General features: G+C 47.2%; 2 protein-coding genes across 6 annotated transcripts; one reads left to right on the forward strand and one right to left on the reverse strand.

The window, feature by feature from the left end:
- Positions 1-265: 265 nt before the first annotated feature.
- LOC114586258 (V-type proton ATPase catalytic subunit A-like) lies at positions 266-18253 on the reverse strand. 2 transcript variants are annotated; one of them, XM_028709463.2, is made up of 15 exons: positions 18167-18253; positions 15168-15303; positions 13879-14007; positions 12211-12425; positions 9877-10014; positions 8897-9048; positions 8519-8681; positions 8202-8310; positions 7431-7553; positions 4619-4733; positions 3603-3666; positions 3305-3508; positions 2444-2538; positions 1460-1631; positions 266-648 (listed from the first exon to the last, which is right to left on the reverse strand). In XM_028709463.2, exons 1-15 carry the CDS (start codon positions 18236-18238, stop codon positions 556-558), a joined length of 1980 nt encoding a protein of 659 aa, XP_028565296.2. In that variant the 5' UTR covers positions 18239-18253; the 3' UTR covers positions 266-555. The 2 variants fall into 2 exon arrangements, with proteins under 2 accessions (XP_028565296.2, XP_077776532.1); XM_077920406.1 differs by lacking the exon at positions 18167-18253 and adding an exon at positions 16148-16294.
- KLHDC9 (kelch domain containing 9) lies at positions 18245-24577 on the forward strand. Of its 4 annotated transcripts, none has more exons than XM_028709470.2 (5): positions 18245-18310; positions 19616-20136; positions 21628-21796; positions 23557-23755; positions 24131-24577. In XM_028709470.2, exons 2-5 carry the CDS (start codon positions 19628-19630, stop codon positions 24295-24297), a joined length of 1044 nt encoding a protein of 347 aa, XP_028565303.2. In that variant the 5' UTR covers positions 18245-18310; positions 19616-19627; the 3' UTR covers positions 24298-24577. The 4 variants fall into 4 exon arrangements, with proteins under 4 accessions (XP_028565303.2, XP_028565302.2, XP_028565301.2 ...); XM_028709469.2 differs by lacking the exon at positions 18245-18310 and adding an exon at positions 18329-18375; XM_028709468.2 differs by lacking the exon at positions 18245-18310 and adding an exon at positions 18518-18710.
- The last annotated feature ends 544 nt before the right edge of the window (positions 24578-25121 follow it).

Raw genomic sequence — 25121 nt, forward strand, 5'->3', positions numbered from 1 at the left:
GGGTGGGGGAGCTATTCCAAATGCCTTGCCCCACCCATCCCTCCCTGGGAATTGTAAAAGGACAAGCTGCTGTTTAAGTACTTATTCTTGCTCTCTCTTCCGATAGCTCACCTGATTTTTGTCATTTTGGGAGTGCTAACATTCCTTGTTCTCAATTAAGCATTCCTCAATAGGATTCGGGGTCTGCAAAGCTCTGACAGTAGGGTTGATTTAGGAATTGATAAGGTTTTTTGTTAACGTTTTCATATAATGAGTTATGCAGAAGTATAGATGGATAAACCACATACTCAAATTTATTCAAGCTATGCAAATTAAAAACTTACAAACAAATCCAAAGGTTTGCACCTGACTCCTTTGCTTCCAATATTACAACTGCTACCAAACAGCCACACGTGACTGGTTACAAACTGTGATGGTGTCAGCCCCCTATTTGACATGAAAAATGAGCTCTTAGCAATGAGTTCTTAATTGGAGCTGTTACATCGCCGCCACCCTGAAATGTGAAAAGTCCTGCTGCAAATCACTCAAAGTTTTGAGTACTCCGAGTCCTCCTTTTTAGTCTTCCAAGTTGCGGAAGGCATTCTGCATTTCCTCGCTAAGCTGGGCGTAGTAAGCTTTGATATTTGCCTCTCCGTCCTTCCCTGGATCCTGGATAAAGAGACAAACCATGATTTATGAATGGCAGGCTGAAAACACATTGAAAGAAAAGAGAAGAGAAGAGAAGAGAAGAGAAGAGAAGAGAAGAGAAGAGAAGAGAAAAGAAAAGAGAGCTACTAGGACCAGCAGCAGACTTTGGGCTCTCAAATTTCTTTTTCTTTTTTTAAAGAAATTATTTTTATTTTATTTTACAAATACTAAGTTGTAAATATCCAAATATATATCCATATACAGAGATTACCCCAACTCTTGTGACTTCTCCCCACCCACTCCATGGGCTCCCGTTTTAAACATTTACAACTGCATATTCTTCTATTCTCTAAATATTATATAAATCCATATTGTCCATGGTACAAATGGAATCAAAATCCTGTCAAAGTTTCCATCTGCTTACAGTGGTCTCCTAAATAACTTATAATTTCCCCCCGTTCTTTTACAAAGTTTTTGTCCTCTCGGTTCCTGAGTCTTCCAGTCAGCTCTGCCATTTCGGCACAGTCCAACAGCTTGGTTTGCCATTACTCTCTGGTAGGGACTTTTTCTCCATTCCATCTCTGGGTGGGCTCTCAAATTTCAACAGTGTCCTATGTCCTATGTGACACTAAAATCTCTCTCTCTCCCCCCCCCCCCCACCTCTCACACCCCGTTCTACAGCACTGTTTTGGTGCCCCCTGCAGCACAGCACCCAGTATGACCGCACTGGTTGCACCACCCTAAAACCGCCTCTGCTAGGATGGAGGCAGGTAGAAATAAAAGGGAAGCTGCAATCAGCTAGTTAAACTGAAGGTAGACGGCCGAGCCTCACCTTGAACTTCATGGAGCTCAGCTTGTACATGATCTCCCCAAGGTTCTCGCGGATGACAGCCCAGGTGATTTTGTGCTCAGACTGAGCAGTGGACTCTACTGCATGGCGGGCCAACTCATAGAAGCCAATCATGTTCTGGAGCATTCCTACTGTCTTGTAGAAAGGGCAGAACCTGGAATCGAGAAGCACGTTCAGTGGTGAGCGAATAAATCTGAGCGCAAGTGCTGTGGAATGTCTTGAATTCTTTTTTACTGGGGTGCTGTTTGTGGGAGGCACCCTCCTTAGTTATTTGTTTCATAAAATTTGTACATCGCATGACTGTAAAAAACAACAACTCTCAAAGTGGTTTGCAAAAAAGATAGAAGGACAAAGTTATCAATATGAAAAATTGGCAATAATTTAAGACTTTTGAAAAATTAAAACAATAGACTAAAACTCACATCAACTTCAACTTTCTGGGTAGGCTTGTCTAAACAAAAATATCTGAAAGGCTGTCACATGGAAGATGAACCAAGCTTGTTTTCTCCTGCTCTGCTCTGGAGATCCAAAACAATGGATTCAAATGATGAGAAAGGAAATTACGACTAAACATTAGGAAGAACTTCCTGATGGTAAGAGCTGTTTGACAGTGGAACAGACTCCCTTGGAAAGTGATGCTCTCCTTCCCTGGAGGTTTTCAAATGGAGGTTGAACGGCCATCTTTCGGGGATTCTTTAGCTGTGATTCCTGCATTGCAAGATGCTGGACTAGATGACCCTGGTAAATCCCTTCCAGCTCTACAGTTCTATGATCTGGAGGGCCACAGGCTCCTCATCCCTGCTGAACACTTGAAGTGTTGTGTTGGGAACTCCACTTTAATTCTGTTTTCAGCTAATTACAGAAAAGCAACACCTTGGCAGAGCTAAACGAGGAGAGTAGAAATTGGGCAAAAGTGCTGTGTGAAAGAGAGAGGTCCAAATATCAAGTCGACTGGTGTGGGGTTACCTGTCATAGGAAGAGTAGCCGTTTTGCTGCAGGAAGTCATCCTTGATCAGTTTGGCCACCTCCAGGGTGATCTTGTCCGTTTCAGCAAGAGACGCCTGGACAAAAGCAATAGTTATAAATGGGGAGCAGCAGCAGGAAAAGAGCGAGGTTGGGGAAAGAGAAGAATCAGGACCTAGGCACCTTCAATAGCCCTGCCTGCCATCTTTCTCAAACAAAACACTTGGTGCTTAAAAGAAGAGGTGCTGAGGTTCAAACCTGCCTGGAAATTACACCTTTTCTTCCAGGCATTCTTTGCATAATCCCAGCTTCCCCACCCAGCTTCATTTCTCCCCAACAGGGAAGTGCGGCAATGCAAGGCACACTGTGCACAGTCAGTGATCTAGGCTTAAGCCCTGCTGCGATTGGAAACAGATTCCAGGGCTTTGTAGCCATTTTGGGGTGTTTTGGCCACTTCACATATTTTATATCAGGAATACTTACAACAACCTGTAAGGTGTCTATCTTAGCAGTCTGGGTGTCTTGAGTATGGCCAATTGCAGAGTTCCAATGCCCCAGGATTTGAGTTAACAATAGATTTTGAAATACCGCTTGCACTCGCATCACTGTGACTTTACAAAATGTACTGCAAAATCAGGTTCCTCTAATCCTTTCAAGGCACAGAACTACAGTGCCAGGGTTACAGGCAATGCAAGGCCCCTGGTCTCAACAAACTGGAATGGTGAAAAAATTGTGATGGCACAAATACCATTCCACCAAAGCGCTAATGAGGCAAATGAAGATTTTTAAAGGAACAGAAACAAATTGATGAGTAATGATTTTTCTCTCCTCCCTCTGCAGACACCCTTCTGTTCTCCTCCTCACCTTTCCAACCAGCTGGACAATCTCTGCCAGATCTTCCTCCTCTTGCAGGATCTCCTTGGCCTTAGTGCGCAGGGAGACAAACTCCGGGTAGTGCCTCTCATAGTGTTCATCTAACGCCCGCATGTATTTGCTGTAACTGATCAGCCAGTTCACTGATGGGAAGTGCTTTCGCTGAGCTAGTTTCTTGTCCAGCCCCCAGAAGACCTGGCGTTATTAGGACCAGAAGGGAGGTGAGGAGTTAGCAGGACCATGCCAGGTAGCGTCAAGGAGCTGGCAACACTCTAGGAGGGAGACTCACCTGGACGATCCCCAGCGTTGCTGAGGTGACTGGGTCAGAGAAGTCACCGCCAGGAGGGGAGACCCTAGGAGTCAATGGGAAAGGTGAGATGAAACTCCCAGTAAGAGCTAAGTTGAGGATCTGATCCCCTGGAAGCTGGGAAGCTGTGGCCAAGCACACGCCAGGTATGAAACCAACAGATACCTACTTACTAAAAATGCAGGCCTCTTGCAAGTCTGAAAAAGGAGACGTGTGTAAAATTTGGCCTGAGTCCACAGAGAGGTCTTTTTAAAACAAGAAAGCAGGACTGGACACTGAACCTGGGACCTTAGGAACACCGAGCACCTGGTCTAATATTGACCCTGGGGCTGATGGGAGTTGTGGTCCAATATGGCCATGCTAGCTGAGAGCTGATGGGAGGTGGAGTGCAAAATGGCTGTGCTGGCTGGGGCTGATGGGTGTTGGAGTCCAAAAGGGCCATGTTGGCTGAGGGCTAGTGGGAGATGTAGTTTCAAACTTCTGAAGGGCACTAGGGTGGAGAAAGCCATCAAAATGAATGGATTTGACGATTGGGGCTGATGGACACTTTAGCCCAAAATATCAGAGGCCACCAGGCTGACACGGGGCTGTGCTAAACTCACAAAATAAAATTTAGTGCAAACACCGAAGAACGTTGATATTAATTTTAATATACCACCATCCACACACCTAGAGCTTTACAAAGACCAGAAATTACGTGACGCAAAATTCAATGCAAGGAAGGAAGATGGCTTATCTCTTTTCCTTATTTTGGATTTTAGATAATGGGTGCTATCTTTAAAAAACAACCACCCAGAGTTCTCTTACTCAATAGAAACTTGTCTGTCACCGACATTAAGCACCTTTAGAGAGGTGTTGAAATAAGTAAATGATATCAATTAATTGCTTGAAAGGCAGTCGGTTTATCCGCTCAGAGATCTTTAACCGGGTTTAGGAGTCCCCTGCTTCACTTCTCTCCAACCACACCCTTGGTAAGGCACTGAGGTGGTGAAACTTACGCTCCGACAATGCTGACGCTCCCTTCCCGCTCTGGACTCCCCAAGCACTTCACACGCCCGGCCCGTTCATAGAAGGAAGCCAGGCGGGCACCCAAGTAGGCTGGGTACCCGCTGTCTGGAATTTAAGAATGTAAAGTTAAGAAGAGTCCTACAAGGTCAGCAGCCCATCACCAGTTCTCACAGTGCCTCCAATGGGATGCCTATGAGCAGGAGCTGAGCACAACAGCACTCTTCTGCTCTTCATAGAATCATAGAGTTGGAATAGACCACAAGGGCCATCGAGTCCAACCCCCTGCCAAGCAGGAAACACCATCAGAGCACTCCTGACATATGGTTGTCAAGCCTCTGCTTAAAGACCTCCAAAGAAGGAGACTCCACCACACTCCTTGGCAGCAAATTCCACTGTCGAACAGCTCTTACTGTCAGGAAGTTCTTCCTAATGTTTAGGTGGAATCTTCTTACTTGTAGTTTGGATCCATTGCTCCGTGTCCGCTTCTCTGGAGCAGCAGAAAACAACCTTTCTCCCTCCTCTATGTGGCATCCTTTTATATATTTGAACATGGCTATCGTATCACCCCTTAACCTCCTCTTCTCCAGGCTAAACATGCCCAGCTCCCTTAGCCATTCCTCATAAGGCATCGTTTCCAGGCCTTTGACCATTTTGGTTGCCCTCCTCTGGACACGTTCCAGTTTGTCAGTGTCCTTCTTGAACTGTGGTGCCCAGAACTGGACACAGTACTCCAGGTGAGGTCTGACCAGAGCAGAATACAGTGGCACTATTACTTCCCTTGATCTAGATGCTATACTCCTATTGATGCAGCCCAGAATTGCATTGGCTTTTTTAGCTGCCACGTCACACTGTTGGCTCATGTCAAGTTTGTGGTCAACCAAGACTCCTAGATCCTTTTCACATGTACTGCTCTCAAGCCAGGTGTCACCCATCTTGTATTTGTGCCTCTCATTTTTTTTTGCCCAAGTGCAATACTTTACATTTCTCCCTGTTAAAGTTCATCTTGTTTGTTTTGGCCCAGTTCTCTAATCTGTCAAGGTCGTTTTGAAGTGTGATCCTGTCCTCTGGGGTGTTAGCCACCCCTCCCAGTTTGGTGTCATCTGCAAATTTGATCAGGATGCCCTTGAGTCCTGTTCCACAGCAGCCTGGATTCAGATAGCACAGAGCCAGGATCACCAGTAACCATGGTTATCCTCTGGGGATTTTGCCTAATTCCCTTTCAAAGCTGTCCAAAGTGGTGGCCATCTCATTTTGTATTTTTATGTTGTGAACCACCCTGTGATCTCCAGATGACAGACAGTATACTACTACTACTACTACTACTAATAATAATAATAATAATAATAATAATGGTGTGCAGGTTTACAATCTAAGAAAAAAATGGCGCACAAAGGATAAGGGACAGGGAGGTGCTGAAAAGCTTACATTGAAGGTGATTGATGATGTCAGGGTGCAAAGGAGGGGGATCAAGATGATCAAGGGCCTGGAAACCAAACCTTATGGGCAATGGTTGAAGGAGTTGGGGTGTTTAACCTGGGAGGTGATAGGCTAAAAGGTAAAGGTAAAGGTACCCCTGGCAGTTAGGTCCAGTCACGAATGATTCTGGGGTTGTGGCACTCATCTCGCTTTACTGGCCGAAGGAGCCAGCGTACAGCTTTGGGGTCATGTGGCCAGCATGACTAAGCCGCTTCTGGCAAACCAGAGCAGCGCACGGAAATGGCGTTTACCTTCCCACTGGAGCAGTACCTATTTATCTACTTGCACTTTGACATGCTTTCGAGCTGCTAGGTTGGCAGGAGCTGGGACCGAACAACGGGAGCTCACCCCGTTGCAGGGATTTGAACCGCCAACCTTTTGATCGGCAAGCCCCTAGGCTCTGTGGCCCTTTCAGCTGATAGGCTAGCCATCTTCAAATACCTGTAGGGCTTTCTCAAGGAAGACAGAGCAAGCTTTTTTTCTGCTGCTTCAGAGGGTAGGACCCAAATCAGTGGAATCAATTTACAATAAAGGAGATTCCAACTAAACATTAGGAAGAACTTTCTGACAGCAAGAGCTGTTGGACAGTGGAATGGACTCCCTCAGAAAGTGATGCTCTCCTTCACTGGAGGTTTTTAAACAGAGGCTAGATAGCTGTTAGGAATTCTGTAGTAGTAGTAGTAGTTAAATTTATATACCACCCTTCATCTGAAGATCTCAAGACAGTTCACAAGATAAAGATACCAGACAAAAGCACAAAACAGCTAAAACAAAACAATAACCCCCACAGCCACAAACACATTTAAGAATGCCGTAGAATATTAATCAGCCAAAGGCCTGGTTGAAGAGGAACATTTTCACCTGGTGACTAAAGATGTATAGTGCAGTTGTGATTCCTGCATTGCAGGGGGTTGGACTAGATGGCCCTTGGGGTCTCTTCCAACTCCAGAATTCTATACTGAACTGGCACTGTTACTGTATATTAATTAATATATATATTAATGTGGAAGCACTCACACACTTTGGAACTCCCTGCCCACTGACATCAGTCAGGAAGGCACCCTTCATTGTAATGTTTTTGGTGTCTCCCTGTCCCTTGTGTGTCATGTTTTTCTTAAGACTGCAAGCCTGTGGGCAGGGACAGTCTTTAAACTTTAAGCTGATTGGGGCGACTTTTTGGCTGAAGATTGAGGTACAAAGGCTCTACATAAATTCAAATAAATAAACAAGAGTCGGGGGGCAGGATCGCTTGTCCCACGCTCACCCTATATAAATCCCCTAGACTTGGGAAATGAGGGAAGTCTCGAAAAACAAAAAGAGGGTTACCTGCAGGCATTTCAGCCAAACGCCCAGAGATCTCACGGAGTGCCTCTGCCCAGCGGGAAGTGGAGTCGGCCATCATGCTCACATGGTAGCCCATGTCACGGAAGTACTCTGAGAGTGTGATCCCTGGATGGAGTGGGGTAAACAGAAAAGAGAAAGAGAGAGAGAGAGAGGCATTGTGGGTGGGAGGAGGTCCCTCTGAGGAGCAAGCGTCTCAAGCAGAAGAGCCGGGAAGACAAGAAATCTTCCAAAAATATAGCGTGAGAGAACATCTCTTCCCTACCCCAAATGCAGGGAAGAGGTTGAGATCACAAGATGATCTCGGCTCAGGGCCTGCCTGTCTGTAAGGTGAGGTGAGGAAAATGCCACAGGTGGTAGCCCCCCCCCCCCCCCCGCAGTGGCAGATCCGGGCTCTGAGGAGTGGGCCGCACACCTGCCTCTGTGTGCTGCTTGCCCGCCACATGACAGCGGTGGGAGGGTGGGAGGCAGCAGCATGCATCCCATTTCTTGGAGTGTGGATCTTGCCGCTGTGGAGAAGGAGGAGGAGGTGGGGAACGGCATTTTCAGTTTTGCCTAAGCTGTTGTAGGGTACCAAAGATTAGCCCAGCATCCTCTCTCCAGCAGACAGTGGCCGGGCTGATGCCACTCCTTGCAGCTGGGAAGCATTCATGGAGAAGGCTGACATCATATGGAACTAACAGTGGGATTATTTGGATGCCAGGGAGCCATTTTTATACATTTGCCTAAAACAGGGTGAGAGAAGGGCAGCCTCACCTGTGTAAATGGAGGCCTCTCGTGCGGCCACAGGCATGTTGGACGTGTTGGCGACGAGCGAGGTGCGCTTCATGATGGTCTCTGTCTTGCCGTCCACTTCCATCGTCAGCTGAGAGAGGAAGCAAAGTGATTACAGGGCAGGGGAAGGGCAGGTGGTGGTGGTTTAGGGAAGAGTTTGTGGGGTGGGGTGGGGAGAGCTAGAGATTGGGGCAGTGCACAATAATGCTATGTTTGCCTTAAGGAATAAGGAATTGGGAGCAAAGGACCAGGATGGCTCCGCCCACAGCACAAAGCCCCACCCACTCCACTGATCTCACCTCGGGGAAGTCCCTCAGCACTTCAGACATCTCGTTGCCCCGCTCACCGCAGCCCACGTAAATGATGACATCGCTGTTGGAATACTTGGACAGCGACTGGGAGATGACTGTCTTGCCACAGCCAAAGGCGCCTGGGATGGCCGTGGTCCCGCCTTGGACACACCTGTGAGAAGAAGCGGGGGGAGAGGATAATGCGGGGAAGGGAAAGGTTCTGCAGCCCAGCCCGCCCAGCCTCCAAAATGGTTTGGCGTCTGGTGGAAAATCTAACTGCAGTGAGAATCAGGATCCTCTTTCCCTCTGGCCCTGCCCATTACTGGCATGTGGCCCCTGAAATATGAATGTGAGTGCTGAAAGAGGTTTTCTCCACCCCTGGCTTACGGGAAGAGGGCGTCCAGGACCCTCTGGCCAGTCAGCAGCGGATGATTGGCCGGGAGCTTCTCTGACACGGGACGGATCTGCCGGACGGGCCACACCTGCACCATCGTGAGTTTCTCCTTCACTCCCTCAAAGTCGAGTTCCAACACCACATCCTTTGGGGAGAAAGGCACAGGGGTGAGAGTGGCCACGGTGCAGTTGCCAGAGGCTGGCTGCTCAAAATCTCCCATTTCAGCCCAAATTCACTGTTTCCACCTCCCATTCTACAACGTGGGAATAATAAGAATGACAACGGCCTACCACCTTACAGAGCTGTTCAAATGATTCATGAGCCAATGTGACTCATTGGAGCCAATGTGACTCATTGGATGCTCGAAAAGGCTCCATAAATGCTTTATATTGTTGTTGCTGTTATTATCATCACTATGGGACACACATGGCGCTGTGGTCTAAACCACTGAGCCTCTTGGGCTTGCCGATTGGAAGGTTGGCGGTTCGAATCCCTGCGATGGAGCGAACTCCCGTTGCTCTGTCCCAGCTCCTGCCAACCTAGCAGTTCAAAAGCACACCAGTGCAAGGAGATCAAAAGGTACCGCTGCAGCAGAAAGGTAAACGGTGTTTCCGTGCTCTCTGGTTTCTGTCATGGTGTTCTATTGCGCCACAAGCAGTTTAGTCATGCTGGCCACATGACCCGGAAAGCTGTCTATGGACAAACACCGGCTCCCTTGGCCTGAAAGCAAGATGAGCGCCGCAACCTCATAGTCGCCTTTGACTGGACTTAACCATCCAGGAGTCCTTTACCTTTTACCTTTACATCATCACTATTAAAAGGGAAGGCTAGAAAAATGTCAATGTCTGCATTGTATGGCTAAAAAATAACGGTGTTGACCAATTACAGAACTCCCAGTCAATTTAATGCACAAGTTTTAGCCAATTAGTCGAATAAATCTGCATAGAAAAAGCACACATACAACACTACCTACCGAAGTATCATACTGCCCAGCTGGGGCAACGTGGGTGACTGTGCCCCGGCACCTGGGGGGCACCATGATCATATGCTTGATGAGGGAGTTTTCGCGCACTGTTCCGTAAATATCGCCGCCAGTTACATGGCTCCCAACCTAAAGACGTAGAAAGGAGAACAGCAGAAATGGTTAAGAAGCACAACAGGATCTCAACATAAAAGCAGACCCAAGACAGGGGCAGGATGTGTTCTGTGAGAGTCCACACAAGCACAGAGAAGTCACTTAAGGGGGAATTGGCTATACAGTTCAGCATCCTGAGAGTCTTAGCTTTCATTTGTCTTTGTATTTAAAGCAAACTTCTAGTCCTCATGAGTGTGAAAACTGGCTTTGAAATGTGTGAGAAACACCTGCTGAAATCAACAGCTATGTTGCTGCAGGGATGCCTATGGGGAACTGTCCCACTAAGGATTTGAAGCCACTTTTCTGGATGTCTGATTTCTCTTCTTTTTTAAAGTGAGTTCTAGCCTTTTATTTGAGAAGATATAAAGGAGAACACACAGGCAGTGTCCACTGCCCAAAGCCTTCATAAGGAGTTAACTTTCCAGCATTCTGGCCAATGAATGCAATGCCCCTATCTAAAATGTTATAAAAAGATTTACACGTTATAAAATTTACATTCCATTGCATGGACATATAACACAATGCAATCACAACATGATTCCTGTATTGCAGGGGGCTGGACTAGTTGACACTTTGGGTCCATTCCAACTCTACAGTTCTATGATTCTGCAGTAAATATTAGTCTACTATTACGAAGATTGTGGCAAATCTGAATTGATTAACACACACTTCTTTGGTGATCACTCGTAGCTGAGTAAGATTGTCTTCCCTAAAATCATGTCCACTGTCCCCCTAGAAGGCTGAAAACCATTTTGGGATTCAGGAAGGGTCACCTCGGATATTGTTACGAGACGGTTTGCTAAGATCCTTGCAAGAATTTTGCCGGCCGCAGCTATGCCTCGATAGTTTCCACAATCAGTTCTGTCACCTTTTTTAAAGAGATTGATAATTTTGGCACCCCTAAAGTCTGCTGGGATTTCTTCTCTTTCCCAGATTCTTTCAATGAGCTTGTGAAGTTGCTGTGTAAGTTCAATTCTGCCCACTCTGAAGATTTCGGCAGGTATCCCATCAGGTCCACTGGCTTTGTTGTTTTTCATTTGGTTAATAGCTGTGCACAACTCTCCCAGATTTGGAGATACTGCAAGCTCATCTCTAACTTGCTTTTGCGGAATTTGTGAGAGGACATCAGTAGCTACAGGGGAGTTGTGGTTAAGGAGATGTTGGTAATACAGTGGTGCCCCGCAAGGCGAATGCCTCGCAAGACGGAAAACCCGCTAGACGAAAGGGTTTTCTGTTTGCGATGCGCTTCGCAAGACAAATTTCCCTATGGGGTTGCTTCGCAAGACGAAAACGTCTTGCGAGTCTCGCCATTTTTTTCCCCGCTCCCCCCCCCTTTTTCTAAGCTGCTAAGCCACTAATAGCCTTTTAGCAGCTAAGCCGCTAATCCTTTAATAGCCGCTAAGCCGCTAAACCGCTAAAGACGAAAAAAACGCTAGACGAAGAGAATCGCGGAACGGATTCTTTTCGTCTTGCGAGGCACCACTGTATTCTTTCTAGCGCAGTGAAATAACTTCTTTATCTTTTAGAAGTGTGATACCGTCTGCTGAGCATAGGGGGCATATGCCATGATTTACTGGCCCATAGATGGTCTTTGTGGCTTTAAAGAAACTCTGTGCATCATGAGTGACGGCTAAGTGCTGGATTTCTTGAGCTTTTTTATTCTATCAGGTGTTTTTTAGTTCTCTGGTTCGTTTTTGAACCTCAGCCTTAGCGTAAGCATAGGTTCTTTTCTTAGTGACACACACACACACACACACACACACACACACACACACACACAATCTTGCACTTTTTTATTATTAAATTTCTGGCCATCAGCCTGTAAATCAAACATTTACAAAAGCACCTGGGTTCAGTTCCCAGCATTTCCATGTTAGGGCTGGGAGAGTCCCACCCCCCATGTCTGAAAGCCTGGAGAGCTACTACCAGGAAATACAGACTGAGCTAGATGGACCAATGGATGTTCCTATTGCAAGCCAGCAGGCTGGAGTAGACAGAAAGTTGGATTAGGGTAGAAGAGATCCAGCTTCCAATATTCACTCAGCCAGGAAGCTCACCTTAAGGCCCAGTGGTTCCCCAATTTTTGGGGGGGCCACTGCCCCCTTGGTTTCATAACTCATCCCTACGACTCAGGGCCTTGTTGCGTCCCAAAACCAATAGCATGTCTCTTACCCGGATGTTTGGACTGGGACTGAACTCCCATTTCAGGTCCTTGGACAAAGCCGAGATGTTGATGCCCCGGGGGATGTAGATGCTCTTGGTGAGCTCTGTGATGTCTTTCAGGGGCCGCTGGATCCCGTCAAAGATGGACCCCATGATGCCTGGGCCAAGCTCCACCGAGAGCGGCTTCCCAGTCCTCAGCACGGGATCCCCCACGCAAACACCCGCTGTAGCAGTTACTCAGGAAAAAGACTTTGATAACAGAGAGCAAGGAAAGGGCAGAAGGGTGGGGGGCAATGGGGTTTCCTCCCAGCCAGGCTGACCTGAAATAAATACTCCAATGTTGTCATCTACCTTTGCACAGGTACTGCTTCGAACTTTGCCTTTTGGAAAGGTAAGAGGTGCAAATTTATAAAATTCTGAATGGCATGGAGAAAGCGGGCAGAGAATAAAATTTCTTCCTCTCTTATAATATTAGAACCTGTGTGTTCCAGGCCTGCTTGCTGGTTTCCCATTGGGGCCTCTGGTTGACCACTGTGAGAGCAGGATGCTGTACCAGATAGGCCATTGGCCTGATCCAGCAGACCTTTCTTGTGCTCTTAATACTTCCAAGGACAGTCTTCACTTGTGCCTTGTGCATAGCTGTCAACGTTTCCCTTTTTTAAAGGGAAATTCCCTTATTCTGAATAGGATTCCTCGCAAGAAAAGGGAAAAGTTGACAGCTATGGCTTTGTAACTGCCCCACAATGGAGTCATTACTTTTTGGAAATGTAATCAGAGTCCCCAAAACACCGTTAGAGCAATGGCTGGCAGCTTATGTGTGCTAAACATTATTTGGTTATATCTTCTCTTTCAAATTTCTATACCTCCCATACCGCGTATATATATATATATATATATATATATATATATATATATATATACACACACACACACATATACTGATTAACAACAAGAAGAAACAATGGCTGGATCCAGACACATAAAAAAAAATGTTCCAGGAAAACACAGTGTAAAACTCATAATGAGAAATCATGTTGCAGAAGGATTGGACTCTCCAGTGCCATCTGGTGTCATAGTGTTATAATACATTTGGAACGCTTTTTATTTTATTTTTTTACTAATGTAGCTGAGTCCAATGATTGGTGCAATGGGCCTTTCTGTACCTTGGCTGAACGTGGTTTGTGAACCCCACACGCCTCCTTTGATTCCCCCTCGACCATGTGGAATTCTCTCCAGCTACTGCTATCCTACATTTTCTTCCTCCTTAATCAATGTAGCTCTCCTCTTTGGATTCTCCAAGCACAGGGAACCTCCAGATTTAAGGGAGGAAAAGGTGGGACAGCATAGGGACGGGCCCAGTCATAGTTTAAAAGGCAGCATGGACAACAACCCCAAAGGAATTTGTAAATCTGTTGAACCAAGAAAAGCCTTGTAGAAGTAAAAGGTCAGAGGTGTTCCTTGCAACCAGGAACACAGGAACACAGGAGAGGTGCGTCTTAGGAAGGCGAGGCCCAAAGGTGGTTGAGAGATGGAAACGCAAGTCTTAAAAGGGACTGTGGAGGGAGGAAGGGAGGTAAAGGGAGCAGGTAGACTCAGGGCAGAGGAAGGGAGACAAAAGGAGATATTGAGCCTAAAAAGCTGGAGGAAGCATCATCTTCACCCTTTCCAGAAAGATACAGGTCTCCTCATAGACTTGGATGGTAGCCAAATCACCCTCCAGACGGATTATTTCGCCCACCAGCTCAAAGTGTCCGACGCGCACCAGCTCGTACATGGCAGCCCCAGCCATCTTGCAGGCAATCACCACTGGCAGTGGGGAGAGAGAAAGAGAGAGTCACCCCACCTTCGATCACAAGCTTGTTTGCTTCTCCAGCTAGTGCCGGCCCTCAGTATCTGCCTTAATTTAAACCACAGCTACACATGTGCAGATTACTGGGCTTGCAAACCACGATACAAACAAATCTCAGCGTTTCAGTTCTCCACGTAAGCCCTGTGCAGTAAACCAGTCTGGAAGCTAACAGAGAATGGAGAATAGTGGTCAAGTCATTATTCTCCAAAAGGAGCTGGAAAGAGACATAATAATAATAATAATAATAACAACAACAACAACAACAACAACAACAACAACAACAACAACAATAATGTATTTATACCCTGCCCATCTGGCTGGGCTTCCCCAGACACTCTGGGCAGCTTCCAACAAAATATTAAAATACAGTAATGCATCAAACATTAAAAGCTTCCCTAAACACTCCTAACCATTCCTAACCACTGAGGTCACCTGAGCCTCCAAGGGCAATGTTGGATCCAGGAGCACTCCATTTCTCCCAGCAAAGCTATGGTCCTGCTCCTTTCCCAGGGGGATAGAAACCTTGTGCAGAACAGGCCATCTTGACTCTAGCAGTGCAGACAGAAGCAGACTTTCCCTTCCACTCCCAGCCCCACCCATAGCTGTCAACCTTCCCTTTTTTTGCAGGAAATTTCCTTATTCAAGCGCCGTTTCCCGCTGATATCCCGGATTGTTAGATATCCCATAGATTGTCCCCAGGACAGGTGAGGCTGCTTATTTTCCCTTATTTTCAAATCTGTAAGTTGACAGCTATGGCCCCACCTCTTTCAAAACCACCAGTTACCACAAATGTTGCAGAAAGTGTTAGCATTTTGAGAAGCCAAGAGAGGGGGATACTGAGAATGGGGGTCCAATAAAAAAAATCTTAGAGGACCACAGGTTCCCTATCCTTGTTTGTAGTTAGCACAATCCAGAGGTTTTAAATGTTGATTAACAGACTGTTCAAACTTTAAAAAACGAAGAAGGAAGTGTTATGTTCAGTTTGGTTTACTAACATGCCTTGCTACACAAAGGGCAAAATTGGGTTATTCATTGCCGAGTAAACTCATTTGCTCCTATTTTCCGCTTTGGTTGTTGGAGGGTATTATTAAGTTTCTCCAAGTGCCAGAGAACCTACCTGGTCCAGAGACACCATGCACAAATCCCATCTCACTCTCCTTCTCTGCATCCCCAATCTTCGGAAGTTTGGAGAACTCCATGATTCTGGAAGGTGAGATGAGGCCGCAGGGTAGGACTTTCAACTGCAACAATACCTGCATCAGAAATGGGGTGGGAGGATGAATCAAAGCGGGGGGGGGGGACCCATGCCCTGGGTCTTTTGCACTGAGTTTTAGATTTCCTGCTGCTTTCAGAAACTTTTGTATATAAAATATGCTCACACAGGGCAGTTTAGCACAATGCTGGTAAGACCACAGTCACCCAACATCTTAATTTGCCCAGACAGAAAGCACATACAGTGGTACCTCAGGTTACATATGCATCAGGTTACATACACTTCAGGTTACAGACTCCGCTAACCCAGAAATATTACCTCAGGTTAAGAACTTTGCTTCAGGATGAAAACAGAAATCGTGCTCCGGCAGCGCGGCAGCAGCAGGAGGCCCCATTAGCTAAAGTGGTGCTTCAGGTTAAGAACAGTTTGAGGTTAAGAACGGACCTCCGGAACGAATTAAGTATTTAACCCGAGGTACCACTGTATAAAATTAGCAAGTGTGGTGTTGTGCCATGGGCTTGCACCCGAGTCTTTCAGCACCCAGCAGCCCCTCTGCAGCCCATCCCTGTCCCCACACATCTTCAAATGGTGGGTCACAGCTGGGGAAGAGCTTTGCCTAAGCTGGAGTGCACATTTTGCTATGGTTGCCAACTTTCTTTACTAGTGGGGCTTCTGTGCCTTTACGACAACAACACTGCAGCGCAGGTGGAATGCTCACCGGTGAAACTGTTTCTGTGTGGAGATAAAGCGGCTGGAAAAATATTCATCAGCCTGTCACGCACCCGTTAATGGTACATGGAAAACACACCATTGGTAACTGTGGTCCAAAGCTGTGAACAGCACCCATTCCCACCCACACTGAATTCCTGAAGGTCAAGCCTTACCTTTTGGAAGAGAAGTGCCAAACTATTTGGAGACGAGGAGTGAGAAAGTCCTTCCTCGTGTGTGGATGCTCAGATCAGCCTGACCTCTCCTTCTGCTCTCAAGGTTTAGTCAGGCTTGGCGGGGCGGTGTTCCTACTTTTGGGAGGGGGGGAGGGATGTTATTATTATACAGGGAAAGTGGTCAGGCAAACAGGTATGGCACGACCGCTTTCTGCTCTGAAACCAGTTCTGACCTGAGCAGGCCACAGAGAGCTGGGGAGAGGCTGGAGGTCACTGGGACAGGAGGAACGGAGCAAAACCTTACAAAGCGACTGCAAACAGTCATTCTGTGTACTGTCAACAGTTCTTCTCTTTCCTGGTGCTTCAGGGCGGGGGGCTGCTTTGTTCTGATCCCCTTCCATAGGAAACAGAAACTCAACAGTTTTCTCCATATAGCCACATCTCTATGTGGGGTGGGGCTGTACCTGTTGAATTTCTGCCTGCCATGTATCTGTTAAAGGCAGAGAAAAAGAGTGGCTCTGGATTGCATGGGAATAGCAACCCTCTTTGATAACAAATAAATAAATTTCAGGGAGAATTTTGTCAAGGAGCCATTTAAAACACAGGGTCCGAATCCCGCGATGGGGTGAGCTCCCGTTGCTCGGTCCCTGCTCCTGCCAACCTAGCAGTTGGAAAGCACGTCAAAGTGCAAGTAGATAAAATAGGTACTGCTCCGGCGGGAAGGTAAATGGCGTTTCCGTGTGCTGCTCTGGTTCGCCAGAAGCGGCTTAGTCATGCTGGCCACATGACCCAGAAGCTGTACACCAGCTCCCTCAGCCAATAAAGCGAAATGAGCGCCACAACCCCAGAGTCACGACTGGACCTAATGGTCAGGGGTCCCTTTACCTTTATAGGATCAGTGCTGGATTGTCCAATAGGCAGACTAAGCATGTATTTAGGGCACCAGCAAAGCAGGGAGACACACAGAGACACACACAAAGAGAAATGAGATACTTTTTTTGAAAGAATTTGACATAGATTTTTTTAAAGCATCAAAACAGTCATTATGGGGAGAAACACAGCTTTGTTAGTTTTCCTTAACTCCACCCCACACTATTCCCCCATTTTTTTGTTCTCTTATTACTTATCCCCACCTAAACCATAGGGGCGTCCTACTAACGTTAATAGAAATAATATGAAGGAATCAGATCCCATGCATGCACATTTCAGCATACATGTAAGTTCTGAAAAATAAAATTTTATTTTACAGGTTAGTATCGTTTTTATTTTGAATTACATATGGCGGAGGAGGGACCATAAACTTTTCAGTGCTTAGGTCCTCTAGGGCTTAATCCAGATCTGTATAGGATATGTGCGCATTTTAGACAGCATTGTGTGAACATGGGTTAAAAAATCCCACACTAGGAATGCAGTGAGTGTGTACAGAAAACAGGAATGTAAATATGAAGGTTGCCAGGTCGGGAGCATCCCAGATCCTGAGCTTTCAGGCCTCAAACCTGAGATCTAGGGATGGACCCTGGTGAGTCTTCTTCTGTGCTCCCTGGAGATGGAGGTGAATTGGGAGGGGGAGGTGGGTGCAGAGAAGGGCAGATCCCACCCCCAAGACTCTATGCAATAATTTGCAGGCTGAAGCTTGCAAGTTGCACACACAATATTCTTAATTTTGCTTTTGTGGGGGTTTTTTAAGGCACTCTCGTCCACCTGGAGATTCAAGCCCTACCCCTGCCACCTGGAGGGGGCCAGGCAAATCTGGATACTTCATGTCAATCCCAGAGATCTGGAAGCTCTAGTGAGCACAACTACAGCTCGCGGTTCCAAGTTTTTTGAAAACAAATGAATGAAGCTCTATGATACTACCACCTCCAATTCCCCCCTGTCACCCCCAGCTCATCATTTTTGCCATCAATGGTTATTGTTCCTCGGCAAAAACCAATTCTTTCCAGATTCCTCGTGACGCCCCTATGCAGGACGTAAAACAAACACACACACCCGGATTATTAATGCTCCTGCTAACTTTACCACACTCAGCAAATGCTTTCTGGCAGGGCCTGCCTTTTCCTGTAAGCCGCAGAATCGGTTGCCAAGACACATGATGGGGTTGCTAGGGGCTGCCCATTGCTAGGCAACCAGGCTTTCTGCTCTGCAGAGGCTTCTTCTTTTAAGGTAGGCCCAAATGACTGTTTCTGAGATTGATGACACAGCCATTCCTGCATGCACACACAAATCTGGTCTGAGAGGTTCTTTGGGGGGGAATGGGGAGGGACATTTATCCAGCATAACTGGAAAACACACCCTGGCAGTGTGCTCAGGGGTGTTTGTGAGCATGTGCACAATAAGCTTTTTCATTTTGCTGGTGGGGGGTGGGGGGGGGGAAGACAACCCTTGAAGTTTGTGATCTGACAGCTACCATATGAAGAGGAGGAACGTTATTTTGGAGTAGGACAGGATGCGTTTTTTTGTTTTTTTAAAACAAAACAAAATGAATTGCACCAAACTCCTTGCACAAATGCTTCCACCCTTCCTATTTACCAGAGGAAGGGCACCCTTTCTTAACCTGTTCCTGGTATAACATGCTTTTTATTCCTGCTCTTGCATGCCTTGGTAAAATGACCTGAGCTTGGTGGGGGCAATCAGGCAAAGGGACATTGATTTTCAGTTTAGGCTCAGTGGTGCAGGGGCTTTAAACCCAAGTACAAAAAAAAAATGTTTATTCTTATTTTAGTTTTTGGAGGGGTAGGGAAAGAGTGTCAGGACTGAGGGTGCATATGCTTGTTTGTGTATTGCAAGGGTAGATTTTCAGTTCAGTTCACTGTTTAAGTAAAGTGGTCTATTTACATATGGTGTATTGCAGCACATTCCTGGAGTCAGTTCGGCCATGCATTTAAAACACTATGATACTTCTTTAAACAGTCGTGGCATACGCCGAAGGATTCTGTGACCTGTAGTTCGTTAAGGGTGCTGAGACCTGTTAGGAAGCCCCTCTTCTCCCTCTTAGAGCCACAATTGCTAGAGTGGTTTTAACAATCAATCCCCCTTCCCAGGGAAGCTGGGAGACTTGGGAAGTTGAGGGAGTTGGGTAAGTTTAGCCTTCATGCTGTATTGTTTTTAACACTTGATTGGGAGCAGCCCAGAGTGGCTGGGGAAACTCAGCCAGATGGGCGGCGTATAAATAATAATACGTATAAATTGTGATTATTATTATGGCACAGAGGGGACAGAGGTGATATGAGATCCAGTTTATGAAGGAGTGTTGTTCCATTGGGCATCTAACGATAAGACCTGTTTCTATTTTTTATTGTTGGTAATCTCCACATCTCTCCTCTTTCGTGCAAGAAAAAAATGTTTACTTGTATTATTTTAGGTTTGTTCCAACATGGCTATTTGCAGTTCATTAAGATGAATAAATAAATCCCTCTTTGGATTGCCCACCACCTTGTCCCTTGACCCTTCTTGCTTTGCCCCCTGCAGGTCAAACCTGGTATGGCAGCCACCGGCCGCAGCTGGGAGTGGAGGCCAGTGGTGTGCAGTGACCTCCTCGGCCGTGCATTCCACTCGTGCAATGTGGTGCAGGGCAAGCTCCTCATCTTCGGGGGCCTGAAGTCGCAGGAGACCCAGGAGCCACCCCTTGGGGATGTGGTGGCCTTCGACCCCTCACTCCAGATGGTCAAAAGGATGGCTCCTGAATGCGAGCACCGCCGGAGCCACCATGAAGCTGTGGTCCTGTCTGACCGCTTCCTGTGCGTGGTGGGGGGCTGGGACGGCTCCCACCGGGTCTCTGACGTGTGCTGCTTTGATGCCGAACAGGGGCAGTGGGAACGCTGGGCTGCGGGGCCCTCCAACCAGGCCCCCGTGGGGCTCAGCAGCCACACTTGCACTAAGCTCACGGACCATGAGGCACGGGTGGTGGGCCGCGAGGGCGGGCTGCGAACTCAGCGGCGCTACGCCAGCATCTTCACGTTGCATCTCAACCCTGCCAGCAAGACCTACTGGTAAGACCTTGCCCAGAATACCGAGCTGCTTGCAAGGACTTCAGTCCTACAAAGGTTTTTCACCTTCTCTCATAACACTGGAACACATGGGCATCTAGAGAAGCTGAGCGTTGGAAGGGTCAGAGCAGATGAAAGAAAGTACCGTATTTTTCGCTCTATAGGATGCACTTTTCCCCCTCCAAAAATTAAGGGGAAATGTGTGTGCGTCCTATGGAGCGAATGCAGGCTCCTTGGCTTCAGCGATAGCAATGCGAAGCCTCCGAAGCGCAGAGGGAGTGCTCCCTCCGCGCTCCGGAGGCTTCGCGTTGCTTTCGCTGAAGCCTGGAGAGCGAGAGGGGTCGGTGCGCATTGACCCCTCTCGCTCTCCAGGCTTCAGGGATAGCCGCCTGAAGCCTCCAGAGCACAGCGGGAACTCGCGCTGCGCTCCGAAGGCTTTGGGTTCCTTTTGCTGAAGCCGGGAGAGCAATACTCTCCCGGCTTCAGCAGAGAGGGAGAGCTGCGCAGCGCCCCTTCAGCGAAGCGGGAGGAGAATTGGAAGGGGCCCTGTTTCTCCTGCCACTTCGCTGAAGGGGCGCTGAGCAGAGAGGGGGAGAATTCTTTTTTCTTGTTCTCCCCCTCTAAAACAAGGTGCATCCTATGGTCAGGTGCATCCTATAGAATGAAAAATATGGTACTTCTTCACACAGCACATAATTAAAACTGCACAACGCAGAATGGCTTTAAAAGAAAGTTGGACAAATGGAGGAGAAGGCTAGCAATGGCTACTAGCCGTGTTGGCTATGCTCTGCCTCCTATGTCAGAGGCACCAATGCTTCTGGATTCCAGAGGGGAGAGGGCTCTTGTGCTCAGATCCTGCTTGCAGGTTTCCCACAGGCATTTGGTCGGCCACTGTGAGAACAGGATGCTGGACTAGATGGGTCACTGGCCTGATTCAGCAAGCTCTTCTTATTTTGTGTGGCTGCACCTACAAGCTTAGATGGTACAGGCCAGACTTAAATAAACATCTGTTAGATTTAGCAAGCAAGGGGGATCCTCCAGATGTTCTTGGACTCCAACTCCCACCATCTTTGACCATTGGCCACAATGGCTGCTGGGAGTTGCGAGTCCAACCGCTGGTATAGGAAAACCAATGTGGCATAGTGGTTAGTCTTGGTCCTGGGAGACCAAAGTTCAGGTCTCCACTCAGCCATGAAGCTCACTAGGTGACATTGAGCTCACTCACTGCCTATAAGCCTAACACACAGGCTTGTTGTGGGGTTTAAATGAGAGAACCATGTACACACCTTGAGTTCTTGATAGAGGGCTTTCTAATTTCCTTTTGTTCTTTCTTTCTTTTTGCTTTTCTCTATTTTTCTTTTTTAGATTAGTGTGATTTTCATTGTATTTTATGTTGTATTTTATGTTATATTTTCATTGTATTTTTATGTTTTAATTAAAAAAAGATTATTATTTTTAAAAGAGCATCCTTTGCCTCTCTCCTCCTGCTGCCAGGTACAAAGAAGAGGAATCACGCACGGCCTCCCGGGCCGGCCATTCTGCCATGCTGCTGCGCGAAACCACCCCAAGCGGGAAGAGCAGTGGCTACAATCTGGTGGTCTTTGGAGGACGGGACTCTGCTGACTTCGACATAGCTGGACACTGGGGGAAAAGCAAAATCCATGTGAGTGTGAGTGGGGTGGGTGCACGATGTGGCCTTGTAGAAATAGGAAAGCCAAGATCCCCTCACGTGTGTATGTGGAGGTGGGCTGTAGCTCAGTGGTAGAGCACCTACTTTACTTGAAGAAGGTTCCACATTCATCGCCAGGCAGGACTGGGATAAAACTCCCCGCCTGAAGTCCTGTAGAGCCTCTGCCAGTCAGTGTTGACAATGGTGAGATGAATTGTCTCAGTATAAGCAAACAAACATGCTGATGACACCCAACTCTATCTGTTGATGGATGGCCATCCTGACTCGGCCCCAGACACACTGATCAGATGCCTGGAAGCTGTGGCTGGATGGTTACGTGGGAGCCGGTTGAAGTTAAATCCTTCAAAGACAGAGGTCCTCTGGCTGGGACGGGACGATATGAGATTGAGGGGGCAACTCCCTTCTCTTGCGGGGGTGCAATTAGTGCCAGCACCATCCGTTAAGAGTTTGGGTGTAATCTTCGATACCTCCCTCTCCATGGAGGCGCAGATTGCAGCTATAACAAAGGCGGCATTTTTTCATCTCCGCCAAGCTAAGCAGTTGGCTCCTTACCTCTCTCACCCTGACCTAGCCACTGTGATCCATGCGACGGTCACCTCCAGACTGGATTATTGTAACTCGCTCTACGTGGGGCTGCCCTTGAGACTGACCCAGAAACTCCAGCGGGTGCAGAATGCCGCAGCGAGACTCCTTACGGGGTCTTCGCTGTGAGATCACATTCATCCGGTGCTATACCAGCTGCACTGGCTCCCGGTGGAGTACAGGATCAGGTTTAAGGTGCTGGTTTTAACCTTTAAAGCCCTATACGGCCTAGGACCCTCGTACCTACGGGACCGCCTCTCCTGGTATGCCCCACAGAGGAACTTACGGTCTTCAAATAAAAACATCTTGAAGGTCCCAGGCCACAGAGAGGTTAGGCTGGCCTCAACTAGAGCCAGAGCTTTTTCGGCTGCGGCTCCAACCTGGTGGAATGCCCTGTCGCAAGAGACAAGGGCCCTGCAGGACTTGACATCTTTTCGCAGGGCCTGTAAGACAGAGCTGTTCCACCAGGCCTTTGGTCAGGGCGCAGCCTGACTCCCTCCTTTGGCAATCTCTACAAAGCTTTAGTCTATGGTTGCCATCAATTTGTATTTTAATTAATTTTTAGAATGTATTTATAATGTTGTACTGTTTTAGTGTTGTTAGCCGCCCTGAGCCCGGCTTCGGCTGGGGAGGGCGGGATATAAATAAAATTTATTATTATTATTATTATTATTATTATTATTATTATTATTATTATTATTAAAAGCAGTTGCAATTAAAAACATACTTCCACCTAGTGATCTCAGGGATTGCCAGGCACCACCACCAAGGCCTCCCCTGCTAATTGTAGGGTCCAAATGGCTAGTACTGTGGAAAGTGCTCTTTTGGGTTCAGATCAGGATGTGAAATTGAGCCCCTTGGAGTGCCACCTTCCTCCCCTTTGCATCAAACCCTTTTCTCCAAATGCTTTACCCTCGAGCTCCTACTGCTCTTGGCATTCTCAGCCTGTCCTGTTGTCTTCAACATCATCCATTCAACCATCCTGCCCCACTGGAATCCAGTCCCTCCGCTTAACAATCCATATTCTCTCAATAAAATTAAGCATTTTTAATCCACAACATTCTAATAAAAGAATTTAGCGACGCTTAAACCTATACAGCCTCCATCTCTCTGTACTTTTCAAAGTCTGCCGCACCCTTTCCCTCCCTCAGGTTGATTCTGTCCATGCTCCTGGGCTGACAGAGAACCTCTCTCGCTTGGTCAGCACTGAAAAGGGATCCCGGCAGGGTCCCAAAGGCCTGAGGCACCAATCTTGCACTGTGGTGGGGCCTTTTGCTGTCATCTTTGGCGGGGAGACTTTATCGACCGGCAGGGATGCCATTTGCAATGATCTTTACATCCATGATACAAGTAAGTGGCATCCTTGTGCAAAGAATCTCTGGCCAGAAGCTGGGACAAATCTTGGGGGCGCTTATTAGAACCACGCATGTAAATTCTCCAGCTATGTAGCATCTTCCACACACCCCCATTGCAATTCTCCACTTGCCCGAAGGGTTGTTGAATAGGGAATTGTACGCCTAGCAAGCCACGATGAGGAACAAGTACTCCTCAGATAAAATGTAGGGGGGAACTGAAGTAACTGCTAACCAAGACAACTTGGCCTATCCCATCTCTCCACACAAAGAAGGTTCAGGTATGAGCCTCTTTTGCACCCAACCAGCAGCTAGAGTTGATGGGATAGGAAGTTTCTCCCAAGAACCTCACAGAGCTTGTCTCTTCTCTCAGGGTCTTCGCCAGCAAAGTGGTTTCACTTCTCTTGCTCCAACCGGGGCCAGAAGAGAGTTGGCCACCGCACCTGCCTCTGCAATGACAAGCTCTACCTCATCGGAGGGTTTGGGGCTGATGGAAAGACGCCCTGCCAAGAGATCTGCAGCTTGGAGTTTGCTCTGTGAAGTCTGAAGCCTCTCGCTACTGGCTCTCATCAACACCCCCAAGTGGACAGCGCTCTCAATTCTGCTCCACTCTCCTCTTGCCTGCAGGGGAAAGTGAGCCCCTGGGCCATGTGAAATAAAGCACCCCTCTGGCATGTCAGAAAGACTTTGATGCTCTTTCTGCAGGTAAATGTACAAGAGGGGGAATTGATCAGACTGAAGGACAGTAGGAAGAAAGTGCCTCATTGGGCAGGGGTGTAAGAGTCCAAAATTATGAATAAAGGTTTTCTGTGTAAACATCTTACTGATTTCTGAGGGCCTTCAGTATTGAAATCTGATCCATGTTTATCTGCACTCTACACTATTTAACACACCTTTTGCAATGGCAAACAGAAGCTGAATTCATCACCCCGTCTATGCGCATTTGCCAGATTTTGCTTATTTGGGGGAGTCTGGTTTTAGCAAATTAATATGAGTTTTAATCACCTAAGTCTACATACATGAACAGTTTTTTGTGGCACGGCAGGGGTGGGGGTGAAGCATATTTTGATTCACATGATGCACGCCCCATCTTGAAAACAGCAGTGTTCCTGCAAGAGATGGGGAAATGCCTTTTAAAGTGACCCCTGTATTGACATTTTTTTTAAAAGGGGTGTTCCCCAACTATTTGGGCTTTTGACTGAGTAACAGATTTAAGCATAGTAGCCACTTACTTTGGATGATTCCATTCTTTTGATTTATGATGATTGCAGCACATAACTTTGTTCCGCTGTGCTACTTATTGGAAGGGTGTGGGGCAAGGAGGTCAATTCCTACACACTATGTAGGACATTCCTCATCTGGTT

Source organism: Podarcis muralis, chromosome 16, assembly GCF_964188315.1.
Source record: "Podarcis muralis chromosome 16, rPodMur119.hap1.1, whole genome shotgun sequence".
NCBI lineage: Eukaryota > Metazoa > Chordata > Lepidosauria > Squamata > Lacertidae > Podarcis > Podarcis muralis.